This window comes from Rhinolophus hipposideros (genome assembly GCF_964194185.1).
Source record: "Rhinolophus hipposideros genome assembly, chromosome: 23".
NCBI classification, from domain to species: domain Eukaryota; kingdom Metazoa; phylum Chordata; class Mammalia; order Chiroptera; family Rhinolophidae; genus Rhinolophus; species Rhinolophus hipposideros.
In genome coordinates, this window is record NC_138069.1 from 6,610,995 (window position 1) to 6,627,875 (window position 16,881).

Below are 16,881 nucleotides of genomic sequence, written 5' to 3' on the forward strand. Positions count from 1 at the left end.
CCCTGCTCCAGTGGGCGGCTGAATTCCAGAGCCACTCTGCCCACCGACATGCTCATCCTGCCCCAGGGCCCAGGTTGGGGACCAGATAGCAGCCTGGGGTGTGAGGTAGGCAGAGGCAGCTGCAGGCTCCGCAGCCGAATCGTGGGCCTGCTCAGTGCATCTCCATCTCCTGCCCGCCTCTCCGCCCTGTGTGGGCCTCTGAGAGAAGATCCCTCAGCGGCAGCACCTCCCGCCCCATTCATCCCCATTAGCTGCTGTCCACACTGGGCCGGAGGGAGATCAATTACCAGTGCTGGCCACTGAACCGTGCTAATGAGGATGTACGCTTGCGGGGCCGGCGGCGAGGAGGGGTAGGAGGTGCAGGGGAGGCTGAGGGGCAGACGGGCGATGGAGGTTACCTCACTAAAGGCTTGGGGGACAGGCCCCCTCTGGGGACCCTAGTCGGTGGCCCCTGGGGGCAGAGACCCCCTCCCAGAAACTGCACTTAAGCTCAAGCTATTGCAGGAGCAGAGGAAACAGGGGATTAGGGACTCAGGGAGCAGATGTGACACTGTGGAGAAAAGGGGTGCCCCCATTGCCCCTGCTCTCCCCTCTGTCAAGAATGCCTTCTCTGTGTCTACCCCACACCCCGAGGGCCAGCTTGGATGCTTCGCCTGCAACACTCCTAGACCACCTCCATTCTCACCTGGAAAGAAACACCACCTAGCCTTTTTGACGCCTGGCCCCATTGGACCTCACTCTGTAGGATTCTGGTGACACTGATCTGTATGAAAACACGTCCAACCTCCCGCACAAGAGCAATGCAAAGGAAAACCACGAGGGGAAATGTCTTCTATCAGATTGGTAAAGATAGAAAGGTGAGTAAGGCAGCTGGCTCTGACTGCTGGGACGGGAGGGCAGGTGCACCTTAGTAAATGGCTGTGACCTCTTCAAAGGGCAATTTGGTAATAGCTCTGGACATCTAAAATGCATGTGCCCTTTAACCCAGCCATCCACTTCCAAGCATTTATCCTCCGAGATACAAGTGCCCAAAGATAAAAGTACAAGGGAGTTCACTGCCTGCAAACATCCAGCACGTCCCTCAGGAGTGGCCGTGAAAGTCAGTCAGGCCACATCACACTGTGGGGCGTCCCCAGCCCCCTGGCCTGCAGAGGGCCCATGTCCCAGCTGCTTGGGGAGTAGATCAATTATATAAACAACCCGCTTAGAGGAGTGCCCCGCACATGGTAAGTATCAGTTCTTGCTATTAGTATCGGTTTGCTGTTGCTGGAAAGAGTTGGGTGGATCTGTAATTATCTCCCAGAAATACTGGTCAGTGAAAAATGCAGACAGAAGAGTGTGCAGCAGTCATGCAGCGTGTGGACTGGGTTCTACTTGCTTTGTTTCTTGAGTAGAGCTGCTTTTGAGCACATCTCCGGAGGACAGGACAGGGCTGGCAACTGTGGCTGCCTCTGGGGGAGGGAGGACATGGGCTAGAGGGAGACTGGCACACACGCTCCATGCAGTTTACAGTTTGTAACCACATGCCTGCACCACCTTATGCAACAAATAAATCACGTGTAATGACTGGCAATTCACCTGTCTGCATCTCCCACCAGACCGTGAGTCCCCTGAGGACAGGACCTGTGTCGGAATCACTGCCGGATTCCCAGCTCCCAGCACAGCCTGGCACTCAGAGGTACAGGGCAAATGTTGGCCGACAGGCGAGCCCACTGGGATCCCACGTGGCCCCTCTGCTGGGACCCGTCTCTCCAGGCACAAGTCCTAGGAGACTCCCACAGATTGGGGTGGGGCATACCAGGGCAGCCTGGGCAGGGTCTGGCCTGGGCAGAAGGCAGGCCTGGGGAGCGATTTCCCAGACAGGATCACCCCAGACACAGGACCCAGGTGTTCGGGTGTGGCACCTACAGCAGCCGTCAGTCCAGGGCTAGACACTCGTGTCACCATGGAGGCCCCTCTGTATGCAGGATGCCGTGGTCCCCGTCTGCCTGCAGAGCTGCACAGTGGACCAGGGAGGCATTGCTGTGGCAATAGCCTTGGCAGTGCCAAGGGGCTAACCGTGTGGCTTTCACACCTCTGATGGGCATGATATCCGGTTGACGTCTGAGCTGAGGAGCAAAATGAGGCCCCCAGGCCAGGGAAACATCCTGCAGGGGCCACCTGCCATCAGCCCCAGCGTGGAGGCACCCTTTCCTGTAGCACTTGTCCTGACCAGCAAAGCAATGGCTGCTCCAGGGAACAGTCCTCAGCTTTGCCTCTAACCAGAGACTTGGGGTGGAAAGAGCCCCAGAGCAGGAACAGGTAGACTGTCCACCATCCATCAGGTGAGGGACAGAGAGGCACGGTGAAGGATGGCTTGTCCCTGCAGGAAAATGACCCCACAGTCACATAAAATGAGCAGCTTTAATGCACAGACATGATTGGGTCTTCAAAACACATCGTGAGGGCAGAAAAGCAAGCTGTGGTGAGATGGGGACGGTCACCTGCCATTTCAAACACACAAAAAACAATACTGAACGTTTTCTACAGGTACATAATATGAGCGCAAAATCTGGAGAATGCAAAAGGTCCAAAAGGATCTATAGCTCCCAGCTGGGGGAGGGAGAAGTGGAACAGAATGGGGCAGTACAGGGACTCGAGTTTCTTGAGTTTTTAAAGTAGGATGGGTGCCTATTTTACCTGTGCTATCAAAATAATTTAAAATGAAAATCAAAAGTCTTTTCTCCATCTTGCTTTCTGGAGGAGGCCCCCTCTGAGCACCCAATTTAATAGCAAGGCTTGCCCCACCTCCACACAGCCCAGGCCCCATACTCACTCTTCTGCCATGGTACTCACATGCTCTCCCAGGTGAGTGACTTGTTACCCAGCTCACTGTGTCGTCTCCCTTCCTAGGTTAGGGGTCCACCATTCTAGCCCACTGCATGTTTTTATACAGCGCAAGGGCTAAGCATGGTTTTGTGTTTTTAATGGTTGAAAATCAAAAGAGGGATAATATTTTGTGACACATGAAAGTTATATGAAATTCTAATTTCTGTGTCCAGAGAATTTTACTGGAATACTGCCACGTCCATTCATTTGTCTTGTCAAGAGCTGCTTTCTGCTATAAAAGCAGAGTTGGGTGGCCCGAAAGCCTAAAATATTTACTCCTTGGGCTCTTTGCAGACACAAGCTGCTGGCTTCGGGTCTGGAGGTTGAGCACCATGAAGGGGATCTCCGTTTTATTCCCTTATGTGTCCCAAGTGCCTACAACAGTGTCTGGCACATAGTAGGTGCTCAGTAAGTCTGACTGGATGAAAGGAAGGTTTTGTGGCGGAGCATGTCGCTTCATGCTCCGCCACATGAAGCCTCCTAGAGAAAGTGACCCCCCCCCCCAGCTCTGTCTGGCGGACATCACCACTTGTGGGAGCTGGAAGGTGGGTTCGTGTCTCCTAGAACACTGAGAGATTCGGGGCTAAAGAGGGGGCAGTGTCGTTTGCTTCAAGTTCCTGGAAAGGACAAAGCAGAGGGTGGCAAGGCTGGGATTTAGCAAAAGGGTGGACCCCCAGGTCTCTGGAATGATGACATGGCCTTACTCAGCCACAGGGGCTCCCCTCAGTGACCCCCACTCTCACATCTCCTCTCTGCCCTCGGATAAGAGGAGGAGGCGTTGGCTGCACTTTGGTGCCCTCTGGTGGGCACCTAGAGTGGCTCCCTCCAAGGCGGGTACCACCTTAGCCTCGCTGGCCATCCTGAGAGGGTTCCCTGACCTGACCTCCCTAGCCCATCTGACCACTTCACCCAGAGATCCAAAAGCTTGCCAGCCCAAGATCTCTCTGTTCCTTCTGGTTCCCCCTCCAGCACTCTGAGGCAGCCCAATGTCACAGGCCCTCACACCGAGTTGGAAGCCCCCACTCTGGTTAGACGAGGCAGGCCCAGGGCTCCTGGGGAGCTCGCAGGCTGCCAGGTAATGCACACCGCTCACCTACAGCATGCACACCTCCCTGACAGAGAGTGGGAAGGTCACCCTGGTCCACACGGCCCAGGGAGCCGCCTAGAGGAATGGGTAGGGGTGGCCTTACAAGCTCCCTTGTGTTCTTTACACATCTGGAATGGTCCCGATGTGAGTAAGGGCTCCTCAGTGCAAGGCAAAAAACTGCTCTAAGTTCTCCTTTGGGGACAGATTTGTCTGTAACCAGCGTAATACCCCACCTAGCAGTGCTTCATGTGCTCATCACCATGTACACATCACACCATTAGCAGCTGTTCCGTCTGCCTCTGCCAAGAGACTGAGGACTCGGGAGGGCAAGGGCAGTTGTGAGCTGCCGCAGAAACCCAGCCTCCAGCCAGTGCATCCCCGAGTGGATGGCAGTGGCTGGGGGATGAGTCGGTGGGCAGATGCATGGATGGATGTCCTGCAGCAAAATTGAGCTTTTCAACTCTGGGTCCAGCCAGGGTCCCAACCAAGCCCCACCAGTTACTCCTACCCCATCTCATGAATCCTAGTCCCAAACATAAGCTGGTTCCCCCACTTCCCTCTGTCCATGCCCGCTGCCCCTCGCCCACTCCGTCCTCTCCTGGACCCCAGCCTCCCTCATGCCAAGCCCACTCCGGCTTCAGGGCCTCTAGGGCAGCTGGTACCAAAACCTGGAACACTGTCCTCCCAGAGCTTCCCAGAGACGGCACCCCTTCCCCTGGTCACCCCATCAAGGGGTCCCTTCTCCCTCAGCCCAGCTGTCATTGTCTAGCCCATCACTCTTACATTCTCCACAGCATAAATTACCAACATGAATGCTTACTTGCCTACTGTCTCCTTCACAAGAAGGCACCATAAGGGCCAGACCCTGCCCTTCCCTTTGTCCCCAGCACCTAAGCAGTTGCTCACCTCCCACTCGGGTAATGATAGCTGACTGCCCCTTACTGGTGGGCACTTGAGTTCGCAGGTTTCACCGATGTGTCAGAAAAGCAGGACGGGTCTGGTGCAAAACTCCAACGAAAGGGGCCAGAGCTGGGTGTCTTCTCCAACTGTGTGCTGGGCAACTTCCTCCCCTGTCTGAGCCACGGTTTCATCAGAAAAGAATCTCCACCTCACAAGGGGGTTGTGAAGTTGGGGTGGGGGTGTGTGAAAACATTTGAAAACATGAGACACGTGCACAATACTGTGAATTGCATTTATTGTAATATCTATAAAACACTTGCAGCCGGCGCCTGTCAGGGACCCAGGACACGTCCAGCCTGCATCTGGGAGCCATGATACTGGCTGCATGCCCGACGCCCTGCCCACCTGGCAGCAGCTACCAGCATCCCTGAATGGCAGAGCAGCTGGGGCCCCGATGGGTGACTATCCCAGAGAGGTCTACAGTGGCACAGGGGCCAAAGCTGGCCCCCACGCCTTTTGTTTGGCTTGCAGCGTTGTTAAATGTTTGTCATTAGTTGCCAACAACTTAAAAATTGAAATATTTTACATAAAAATCTGGGTTTCTGCTTCTCCAGATTTCTGACATTAGACCTGCATTGTTACTTCAGAGCAGTTAGCTACAACTTACTGACAGCCACCAACTTCAGATGGGGATCTGTGCTTTGCCCTAGACCCCAACACGTCCTATCGTCTCCCAAGGCCAGTTGCCATTATCAACCTGATCGTGCAAATATTTCTCGTCACAAAACAGTGTCCCAGCTCCAGTAACACTGGGAAAGTCAAAGTTGTACTGTAAAGGCCTCACGACTCAAAGGCCTGCTTCATTCATCTATGAGCTCCCTGGCCCTCGGGACTTCTGTCTGAGTTTGAAATCTGGGAACTAGCCCAAAGCGCTCCTTTCATCCACAGAGGGCTGCCCAGGGAGTGGTACGACAGTCACTCCACACACACTCCTTCATGCAGCTAAGAGGCAGAGCTGGGGACAGCAGCTAGACTTCCCCAAGTCTGAGCCAGTTGGTTCCTTTTGAAGTTGTCGAGCTCCTGAACCCCAAAGCACTCTTAAGCAGGGCGAACACACCAGGCACTTGGCTGCACCCGGAGGTTGCCCGAGGAAAGCCAGACGCAGGGAATGCTGTGCTGGTGCGCCCTCTGGTGGCCGCTCTGCAGGCCACGGGGAAGACTCTGAATTTGATTCCAAGTAGTGAACCCAGGAGTCAACAATCATCGATGGATGGCCCCCCAACCAGGCTACCCAACCCCACGGGTGCCCAGCTCTGGGCTTCCAGCTACTTCCTTCCCCAAACCTTGCTGATCTCTATACTACCCCTAAGCCACCCTCCTGGGCCCTCTGGCACCGGTCTCGGTCCCAGCAGGATTGGCCCCTTCAGCAGCCTCTTCAGGGCAGGGTCCAGCCTCCCCATTCCTCACATCCCTGTGTCTCACCCCAGGCTTGACCACAGCAGCTTTGCTGTGTCGGCAAGGAATAACCCTCCATAGGTGGAGGAGATCACCTCCCTGTCTATGAGTCGGGCAGGGCACTGAGGTGAGTAGGAATGGGCCAGGCGGGCCTCAGCGAGCAGGGACTGTGTGTCCCAGGAGACTCTGCCACTGAAGAGCTGCTGGAGCCAGATGGCCTCTTCCTGAGAAGCTGGGGATCTGGACTTTTATGTGAAATATATCAAGTTTTAAAGGTTGGCTCAAATGTATGCATGACCCAGGCCAAAGAAAACAGGGCAGGGTGGGTCCAGGCCAGGGGCCCTGAAGCTGACAGAACCTTCGAGATGGTGGGCGTAAGCCAGTGGTTTTCAAGGTTTTGTTTATTTGTGTAGTTTGTAGCCATCATCTTGTTTGAGCCTGAGAGGCAAGCAAGGGAGAGAAACTTCTTGGACCCATTTTAGAGTCTGAGACATTGAGGCTAAAGTGGGCTCCTGGCAGGGTCAAGGTCACAGCTAATAGATAAGGGAGCTCTGAAGCTGCATGAGGCTGTTTCTGGGCAACAGCAGGCCCCAAAGCCCACGCCGCCGTCACCATGCACAGTGCGTCCCAGCCTGGGCCCTTCCTAGTCTCCTGGAGAGCTCACCATACAACGTGTAGGAAGTGGCTCCCTGTGCACACCCACACCGACACACACGCCTCCATGCACACAGCTCCAGGACAGGCAGCCTAGGCAGAGCCACGTGGCTTTCTCTGTGGGCGCACAGCACACCCGCACACGAGCCCCATGTGGGGCTCAGGTCCAAGCAGAAACGCCTCCTGTAGCCTTGCCTGTCACAGCACAGTGGAGGGTCCCTGGGAAGGCCAGGCAGGTGGCCATGGCCAGCATAGCAGTCTTCACCAGTTGGCCTTCACTGCCTTGATGTCACTCACGAGGTTCTGGGCCAGGCAGATGCCAAAGATCTGTAAAACGGAGGGCAGGTGAGGGAGAGGCAGGGTGGGGGGTGGGGTCCTAGGGTAGAGGGGGCGCAGCATGCGGGGCCTCGGCAGTACCTGGAGGAGGGCGATGCCCACAAAGACCCCAGCCACGATGATCAGGTTGTCCTGCAGCCACTTCTCAAACTGGCCCACGCAGCCCTTGGTGTGGATGGAGCCCTGCTGCTCCAGCTCCTGGTGGGGTGGGGGGCACACAGGCACTGCACTCAGCCCACCCTCCACCTCAGGCCTCATCTCATCCTGCCAAGCTCACACCTGCCCCAGGGCCTGGCGCCTCAGCCTTGCACCTCAGCAGGCCTCCGCATGGCTGGCTCCTTCTCATCAAGGGGGTCTCAGCACAGATGCCCACTCCTCCGAGACATTCTCTGAACCACCCAGCCTCATTCCCATCAGCTCCCTTATTTTATTTTCCTCCAAGCTCCTAGCTGAAATGGTCACATTACTGTTCACATTTATTTATCACGGAGCTTCCTGCCTCTTCCTCCACTGGGTGGGAGTGCCTTGACAGCGGGTTCTGTGTGTCTCAGGAGCACGAATCCCATGCCTGGCACCCAGGCGGTGCTCACATAAGTTGGAATGAGCAGACGCACCTGTGCCATGCCGATGGGCCCACTGCCCCCACGTCAGGCAGTACCAAGGCCTGTGTGCCTGGATGGTTCTTGGGACTCTGCATCCCCTCCCCCACAGGGCCCCTCAGAGGAGCTTATGGAGGGCCTTTGCCATCCCAGGGCCCCAGCTACCCCCATCCCTGGCCCTGGCCCTCTCACCAGTTTGAGCCGGACATCATAGCCACACTGGGTGTTGAGAACATCTTCCTGAGGAGAAAAAGGCCAGTGAGCCACTGGTGAGGGGGCACCCCCAGGGCCCATGGCGCCCAGTACTGCAATGGTTCTTGCTTCTCAGGTGAAGCAGATGAAATGTGGATTCTATCGCGTCCACCGCTCCTGAGCAAGGCTCGCTGGGGCGCATGCGCCTCTTTGCTTGACACCAGCACACGCCAGCCTGAGGTGCCTCCTGTTTAGGAATTGTGCCTACTCACGGTTTACAAAAATGCGAAGAAACCTGGCCCTCAGTGTCCCAGATGAACTGTACTGGAGGGATATCACTGTAAGAAGTTTTTGCTCTGAAACCATAAAGGGATCAGAACCCCCACCCCCTGCCACCCCAGCATGGTGGCCCAGGAATGTGGCAGCCGGCTGCGGCCTGGGTGGCCCCCGCCACATACACCCATGACTAAGGGGGTGACCCAGCCCCCGGCCCCAAGACAAACTTCAGGCTGGCCAGGAGCAGACACTGCCTGAGCTGCATTTAGCTGGGAACACAGGGTGCTGGGAGCCCGGTGGGCCAGGCCATGTGCCCGGGGTCCTGCAACTGCCATCTCACCACAATCAGAGACAGGTTTCGCTAAAAGGCACAGCCCCAGCCCCAGCAGGCCTCAGTGCTACCCATGGACACAAACTCCCCAGCCTGGTAGGGGTACCCCATGTAAAATGACCTCCTCTTGACATGCATGGCCCCCAGAACGGGGCCAAGTGAGCCCTGTGGTGGGTTTTTCCCACCCCCTCACCAGCCCCACTCACCGAAGGGTCCCTAACGCAGCAGGAGAAGGGCACCCCACAGCGCTCCCGGCTGGGGTTCAAGTCAGTGCAGTTGAAATAGATATTGAGGTTCCAGTCATTGGGCCCTCGGGCTCCACAGCAAGACCACTGGAAGGGGAAGGGGAGAGCCCCAGATGAGCCAGGCCCACCCTGTTTGGGGACAGGCCCAGGCTGTCGAGAGACAAGACTGGGCTGGGGAGGAGGGAATGGGTAGAAGCAGCCAGGAGGGAGGGTGGATACTTCCTTATACCCCACCCCAACAGACAGGCCGGGCCCGGGCCCAGGGCCATCAGAGCAGCTCTACGCTCCTCCCCAGGTCGGTGCGAGCAGGGAGGAGTGGGAAGGGGCTCCTGAGCTTGCCCCCCTAACCCAAGAGAAGCTGAAGAAGCAAGGGATAGGGCAAGAATGTTGGCGCCAGGACTCTGACTTCCTCCAGGACACCCTGAGGGGTGGGTGCCAGGCCAAGCCCTGTGGGGAGAGGCACCACTGGAGCCATCGGTGCCAGTTTTCTCCACACTTCCCCCCGAGATTTTTATGAAGCCCTCTCTTCCTTCCTGCCACCTTCATAACTCTCCCGTTCCACTTAGTAAATGCTGCTGTCAGCACCCATATCTCTACCACCCCCACCCAGAACACGGTGAGATGTCTCCCTAGGTAGAGCAATGGCAGACGTGGGGCTGTGACAGAACAAGGCGGTCACGACCTAGCAGGACAGACAGGAGCGTGCAGCACGGGCTGCCGGACAGCCAGCCCTTGAGGGACCAGCTGAGCAGCAGACACAGTAGGCCACCGCGGGGGAATGAGGCACGCCGCGTAGCTGTGTGTGCACAGGGCCCCATCCTGGCCTCTGCCAGCCTCCTCGCCTCCTAGCACCTGCTGGGGAACACTGCCCCCTCTCTTCACAACCCTGCTTCCTCTCCTGCCCCAAGCTCACTCCCACAGGCTCTCCCCTTCTCTACCCTTCCCCATTTCAGTCCTTACCACAATTTGTAACTTCACACACACACACACACACTCCATTTGTTTGCTTTGCTAGTTTATCATCCGTCGCTCCCCCACACTGCCATCCCCACAAGGACAGATCCCTGCTTTTTTCACTTCAGAATCCCCAGCGCCCAGCCCAGGGCCTGGCACACAATAAGCCTGTAGCAATTCCGTGTTGAGTGAACAAACCACATCCTAACCACCTGCATATATGTCTGCCTTGGGCCCAGGTTGAGAGCTCCTGAAAGCAGGCACCAGCTCTAATTCATCTCTGGATCCCAGAGCAGACAGGATGTGAGTGTGTAAATGAGTGTGACTGGGGGTGACTGTGTGAGCAGGTGAGAACTTGTAGGTGTGAGGTATCTAGGATTTCATGAACTGTTCACTGACTGCTTCTCCACAGGGGTAGGTTGTAAGCTTGAGGGCAGAGCTGCTGTCGGGAGTCTCCAACTCTAATACGTTCAGAGGCCAAACAATATAAATGAGAGAAGAGGGGGGCGGCCAAATGGCTCAATTGGTTAGAGCGCGAGCTCTGAACAACAGAGTTGCTGGTTCAATTCCCACATGGGCCAGTGAGCTGCACCCTCCACAACTAGATTGAAGACAATGAGCTGCCGCTGAACTGCCAGAGAGGCTGCTGGAGCCGGAGCTCTCAACAACAAGGTTGCTGGTTCAATTCCCACATGGGATGGTGGGCTGTGCCCCCTGCAACTAAAGATTGAAAACGGCAACTGGACTTGGAGCTGAGCTGCGCCCTCCACAACGAGATTGAAGGACAACAACTTGGAGTTGATGAGCCCTGGAGAAAACACACTGTTCTCTAATATTCCCCAATAAAAAAAAATTTAAAAAGAGAGAGAGAAGAGGGCCGACAGGTGTAATAGAACACAGAGTGGTGGGGACAGTGGCAAAGCACCCCTGCACTAGCAAAGAGGGTAGCAGCAGGGCCCAGGGTTTAGTAGAAGGGAGAATCTATAATTTTATACCACATTTCCTCCTGTAAGTGTTGTGTACGCCCTGACTTACAAGCTGCCACTTTGGAGCTTCTGGCCTCTGTTCCCCAACCCTGTGTCTCTGCAGGGCTGGGCACATGAAAACCTGCAGGGATCAGCAGGCGCTGGCCTCCCCCCGGACAGGGGACCTCCTGGGGTCTGCCTGGCCTCAGTAGGTGAGGGAATGGTCCCAACACACAGGGAACTTGCTCCCACACTCATCTGCCCAGCACGTGCCTCCTGCAGGTGGCTAGCCCGTGCTGGACGCTGGACTCACGTATTCCTGAGCAAAGTCAATGAGGTTCTGGAGGTCAATGTCATCCCGATAGGCCTTGACGTTATTGTTGATGAAGAGGTTGAGCTGGTCTCGAATCCAGTCCTTGAAAACGAAGGCCATGATCCCTGTCGCCAGCTCCAGGAAGAAGATGAGGCCGAGGAACACGGAGAACTGGGCATATAGACAGTGGAGGTGAGTCACAGGTCCTGGGGTGCCACTGGGCAGAGCTCCACCCCTCCCCCACCCTGCCTGGATCCAACACCACCACCCAGAATCCCCACCTTCTATCATGTCAGTGTTATTTTATGATGGTAAAGACAGTGCTGTCTTTATCTATGCGCCCATTCCATTTCCTCTAGTAATCACCTGTTTTCTTTGAGAAACCACCTTCCACCTACACCTTCAGTTTCCGTGGCTCAGCTGGAGCATTCGCCACCTCCTTCCCCATTCCCAGACAGGATTGGGCATGCTCCGGGAGCTCACCCATCAGAGCCCTACCTCCCCGGGGGCCACAGGGATTGGTCCAGAGACAGCCAATCAGAACCAAGGAGATAAAATTAAAGGACTTGGACAGAATGGTTGAGAAGAGCCTCAACCTCGATAGGAGTTCCTAGGAGGGGAGCGTGAAGCCAGCACCCACCACCCACCGTTCCTGGGCATCCGTCTACCCCATGGGGAATGGAGCCAACCCAGAGGGTTAGGGCTGAGAAACAGAGAGACCAGACCAAGTGACACTGTGGTGGCGCCTGGATCCGAATGTGCAGGCAGCCAGCAAACCCCTAGGCTTTTCTTAGTGACCCAATAAATATCCTTTTATGCTTAGGCTATTAGTTTTCAGTCACTTACAGCAGAAAGGATCCTATAAATATAGATAACACAAATCTGATGATTATTGTTATAATAACATAATAAAACTACCTGTTATTAAGCACAAACTATATGCAAGAAGTGGACGGGAGGAGGTTGGGGTCGCCAGTGGATCTAGGGGGAGGGCACTCACAAACTTGAGCAGGAAGGTGTTCTCCCGGAGGGCCCCGATGCAGCCAGCAAAACCCAGCACCGACATGACGCCTCCAACCACTACAAACAGCCACACGGGGTCAAAGCCTCCCAGATCTGTCAGCGCTGAGATGTTGGACAGAACGCCCTATACCAGGAGAGCAGATGCAAATGAGGTGGTGATTCGCCTACCACTTCGACCCACGGCAGCCCCACACCCTACCCCACCATCTTACCTTCTCACCCCAGGCCCAGAGACCAATGGCCAGAAACAGGGCTCCCAGCACCTGCAAAAGCAGCAGCAAGGAGCTAAGGGCTGGGGCACCAGCATCCTGCCCCACTCCTAGTAGACCCTCTTTTCCCCAGCACTCAGGGTATTCAGGGGGAAAGAAAAGAAGAGGGCACAGGGCTGTAGATGGGATCCGGGGTCCTTCCACCTTCCCAAGAACACATGTCAGTGCTTCTTCCCCACAGAACATAGCCTGGAAGACTGAATGCTCCCTAGCCCTGGGGTGGACGTCAGGGGTGCCTTCCTGGAACTCAGAACTGGAGCAGAAGGCAAGCAAGACACTCCCACCAAGCAACAGCAGTTGCTCCCACCCCAGCCCAAGCTGGGACTTCAGGCCTCTGCCCCCTCCCAAGTCTGGCCCTCCAGCTGCCCTGCACTCTGTGACCACCAGCCCACCGCCATCCCACCATTTCAACCTCTGTCTGCCAGAGGCTGTTTTCTGCCAAGTTCCATTCTCATAGCTCACAACCAAAGCCCCTTAAAATGACAAGGAATCCTGATGCCGAGCAGGACCCAGCTGAGGGGCTCCAGTGGCTGTATCCCAGACAACATGTGGCCACAGTTCTGCATGGACCTTCTAAATGCCACCTGCCATCCTGCCCTCAGTTCCTTACTGGGAAGAGACCTGGCTGTCAAGGCTGCTGCCTGACCCGGAGCAGATTCCTGACCACCCATCACCTCCTGCCCATGCCTAGGGCCATGAGTTCACTTCTTCAGATCCCTCCCCCAGACCTGCTTTCTCTACAGGCTCCTTTCCCTCGGGACATAGCCTCCTCACCTTTAATGCCTTCTCCTCTCTGACCCCGGGCTCCTCCCACTGCTGTATGCTTTCTTCAAAAATGTCTTTCCTTCCCTCCCCCACACTGGATCTGGGATGTGAAACCAAACATCACTTCTGCCTCATCCCGCTTGACCCGCCCATGGCCTTTAGACAGGCTACCATCACTACTTTCTCCTTCCTGAACCCCTCGGTGGTTAACTCAACACCCTTCCTCACCATGCCTCTTCTCAGCCTCCCTCCCAGCTTCACCCCCGCCATACACGTTGCCACCCCATCACCAGTTCCATCCTCAGCCTTCGGCCCTTCTTCGTCCTCACACTCATTGTCCACCCCTTCATAACACGAACATCTCCCTATCACCGCCCAAGCCTCTGCTTGGCTCCAGACCCCTACTGTAAACACCGCCATGTTCCAGGCTCTGTTCTAGGTGCTGGGAGTACATCAGCCAATAGGACAGATAGCTCTCAGCCCTTATGAAATTTTCACACTGCAGCAGGGGAAATCCACAGTGAGCAAACAAGGTAATTTCAGATACCAACACATCCTTTAAAGAAAATCAAACAGGGTGATGCAGTGGGGAGTGGTTGGGGGTGGCGGGGGTGTGCTTTAGTTAGGGAAAGTAGTGACATTTTAGTTTGAGATTTGAATGATGAAAAGGAACAATGAGGAGAATTCCAGGGGGAGGAAATGACAAAGGCCCTGAGGTAAGATCATGTTTGGTTGTGCGAGGGACAAACTGAGGGCAGCAGGGCCAGACCCCACAGGGTGCTGGAGGCCATTGGGGAGGAGTCTGAACTATATTCTCATGAGAAACCACTGGAAGGCTCTGGGCAGGGTAACACCAGAGTTTGCTTTCCATTAAAACAAAACAAAAAATCTCTGGGACTATTTCACAGGCACCTTCCTTAAGCCATCTTGCCCTAAACCTGCCACCTTCCCTCCACCTCCAACTGGCCCACTCCTGTCAGTTTAGTCTCATGACTTCCCCTGAAGCCTTCCTCATTTTTCCTAACCCCCACAACCCCAGATTTGCCCCAGCCCTCCTCCCTGGTCTCCCCACCTCCAACCCTGCCCCTCACCCACACTCCCCATGGCAGCCAGACAGATTTGCCTATAATACAAGCGACAGAACAGACCCATCACCCAGCAATGATGCCTTGACTGGTCCACACTGCCCTCAACATAAAACTCAAACTCTGCCCCAGCTCAGGGGCCCTGGAACAAGCCTGGGTCTCTCATATCTGTCCCCTCTTGGAATTTGGGGGCTCCCTCTGCTCATTGCTCTGCCTTACCTTCACCCACTGCCCACTGGGCTGTCACCTTGGCTCTGCACTTACTGGCTGTGTGACTAGATTAAATGACTTACCCTCTCTGTGCCTGTTCCCTTATATGTAAACTGTAGATAATAATGTAGCCTCAAGAATACAGTAAGTTAGAATTCATTTAATCTGTCTAACCCTGAGGGGCAGGCTTCATTATCACCCTGTCCCAAGCAAGGAAGCAGAGCCCCAGAGAGAAGTGACTTGCCCACAGTCTCACAGCTAGGCCTGCTACACCCAGGCCTCCAGACTTCCCCACCAGCATTCTCTGCACATGCCCCACACCCTCTGAGAGCTGAGCACTGCTGGGGCCAAAGGATACCCACACACGCATGACTGCACGGGCAGCATGTGGGTAATGGGCAGTGCCACTGGTCCTGCTAAACAAAACTAAATAGGCCTGGCATTTTGACCAAGGTAGCAGGAGCAGAGACTGCAGAGGCAGCAAGCAGCCTTGGAGAGATGAGATGGGGGAGGGAGATGGAAAGATAACTTGGCAGGGCCCAGGGGCACAGATGCCACCCTGGGAGGGGCACCAGAAGTTCCCTCCTCAGGACAGGGGCAGGCCTGCCCTGGAGCCTCGGTTGGGTCAGCAGTGGAATGTAGAATTGTTCCCCAGGGCCAGCTCCAGGCCTCTCAACGGGAGATTTCTCCCCCTCCCCCAGGACTCTGGCTATTGGCCCTTTCAGCCCCAAGGCCTCCCAGAAAGAGTCTGGGGGTGGAGGGGCTTTGGCCCAATCCCCTTTGTCGGAGCTTAAGGCGAGGCAACAGTCCCAGATACTGGCGGGGTAAGGGGGCAGGAGAAGGAGCCTGATCCTTCCCTTCGCACAAGACTCGCCCCCCTAAATCAGGGGTGGGGCTCGGCGCGCATCCTACACCTCAGGGTATCAGAGAGGGCTGGGCAGGAGAGAGGGCGACCTGCACCACGCGTGCCCCTGGGGCCTTCAAGGAAACACTCCCCTTTCTCCGCCGGGCTTTGGGAAGACACAGGGAGGCTCCCTACCCCATCCCCGGGGCGGCGAGGATCCGCCCCCCTGCAATCTGGGCTTCCCGGCAGTTCCTTCTGGTGGTCCTGGAGATGGGCGTGGAGGTAGGGGTGGGAGGAAGGAATGGGGAGACCATCCCGAGCCTTTGTGGCAGGGTGTGGTCTTCCCCAGGAGGGGACTGAACCTCCTGCTCCGGTCACCCACAGCACAAGGCCCGGAACCCACCCGGCGCTCACCCAGAAGACAATGTTGAAGCCAAACAGGAAGTATTTCCCGCAGCAGCCGACCTCGGGTTCGTGGAAGTGCTGGTGCTTGCCGGGCATGGTGAGCGGCCGCCCGCCGGCCCGGGAACCGGAGCCGGAGGCCAGGCCCAGCCCTCCGCGGGCCGCCCTGGGCTAGAGCCGCCCGGGACCTAGCCGGGCGGCTGCGGGTTCATGGCCTCGGACACACGAAGCGTCCGTCGGGCCCCGCCCTCCCCGCAGGGACCGCCCCTTGCGCCGGGGCTGCCCAGCTCTGAGTCCGCTGAGTACCCTCGGAGCCTTAGCAGCCCGTAGGCCTGGCCCCGCCCCCGCCCCGGGCTCCGCCCCCCAGCGCGACTCAGTCCCCCGCGGTACAGTTTCTGGACCTGGCCCCGCCCCCGCCCCGGGCTCCGCCCCCCAGCGCGACTCAGTCCCCCGCAGTACCCAGTTTCTGGGCCTGGCCCCGCCCCCAGACAGGCTCCGCCCCCAGCTCGCGGCACGAGCAGAGCCGCAGAGAGTGCCCAGGCGTCCTTCAGTACCGCCTGAGACGCTTACCAATGGCCACGCAAACCACATGGAAGGACCCCCCCCCAGGTTCCCCCACCCCGCAAGGCTCAAGACCAGCGCCATCACAATTCCGGGCCTCTCTGTGGGAGCCCGTCTCTAGATTTAATTACTGCGCTGGTAAGCAGATGGGGATTCGACTGGTGTTCTTAATACACATGCAGGGCATTTTATTACGGTGAAGTCGAATCAGACGCGCGTTTCACTCACTGGAAATTCAGCCCTACCTATACTGACTCGAACTCGGGCCAGACGACGCCCTGCTCTTTTGAGTGCTGTGCTGGTTGCTCCCTGCCCTTTCAGTTTTGCAGGGGGCATACACCCCACCCCTGGCTCAAACCCCTTTGGCACTTGGAGCCCCCCAGTCTTACCCCTCTCCCCCAACCCAGCTAGGGCCTGCTGGGCTCCTTAGTACCAGGGAGTCTCACAAGAGCCCCTTTAAGGACTGGAGCAGATCGAAGTTTGGAGGGGACTGAATCTTACTCAATGTTAGAACCCTCCCTAAAAACCATCCCCATTTTGTTCAAAC

At 56.4% G+C, this 16,881-nt stretch overlaps 1 protein-coding gene across 3 annotated transcripts; it reads right to left on the reverse strand.

Moving 5' to 3' along the window:
* Window positions 1-5,128: 5,128 nt before the first annotated feature.
* On the reverse strand, window positions 5,129-16,124 carry TSPAN17 (tetraspanin 17). Of its 3 annotated transcripts, none has more exons than XM_081034876.1 (8): window positions 15,786-16,124; window positions 12,411-12,461; window positions 12,176-12,322; window positions 11,176-11,346; window positions 8,905-9,030; window positions 8,092-8,139; window positions 7,382-7,498; window positions 5,129-7,291 (listed from the first exon to the last, which is right to left on the reverse strand). In XM_081034876.1, the coding sequence occupies exons 1-8, from the start codon at window positions 15,870-15,872 to the stop codon at window positions 7,226-7,228; spliced, it is 813 nt and encodes a 270-aa protein (XP_080891002.1). In that variant the 5' UTR covers window positions 15,873-16,124; the 3' UTR covers window positions 5,129-7,225. The 3 variants fall into 3 exon arrangements, with proteins under 3 accessions (XP_080891002.1, XP_080891003.1, XP_080891001.1); XM_081034877.1 differs by having other exon boundaries at window positions 5,135-7,291; window positions 8,092-8,135; window positions 15,786-16,099; XM_081034875.1 differs by having other exon boundaries at window positions 5,135-7,498; window positions 15,786-16,099.
* Window positions 16,125-16,881: the final 757 nt, after the last annotated feature.

What these genes read in the sequence shown, in the direction of transcription:
- TSPAN17 (XM_081034875.1), bottom strand. Translation starts at nt 15,872, where the DNA reads ATGCCCGGCAAGCACCAGCACTTCCACGAACCCGAGGTCGGCTGCTGC. An exon ending in TCTGGGCCTGGGGTGAGAAG is followed by an intron (nt 12,323 to 12,410) that starts GTAAGATGGTGG and finishes CTCCTGGTATAG; the next exon opens with GGCGTTCTGTCCAACATCTC. An exon ending in GCTGCGTTAGGGACCCTTCG is followed by an intron (nt 8,140 to 8,904) that starts GTGAGTGGGGCT and finishes TTTTCTCCTCAG; the next exon opens with GAAGATGTTCTCAACACCCA.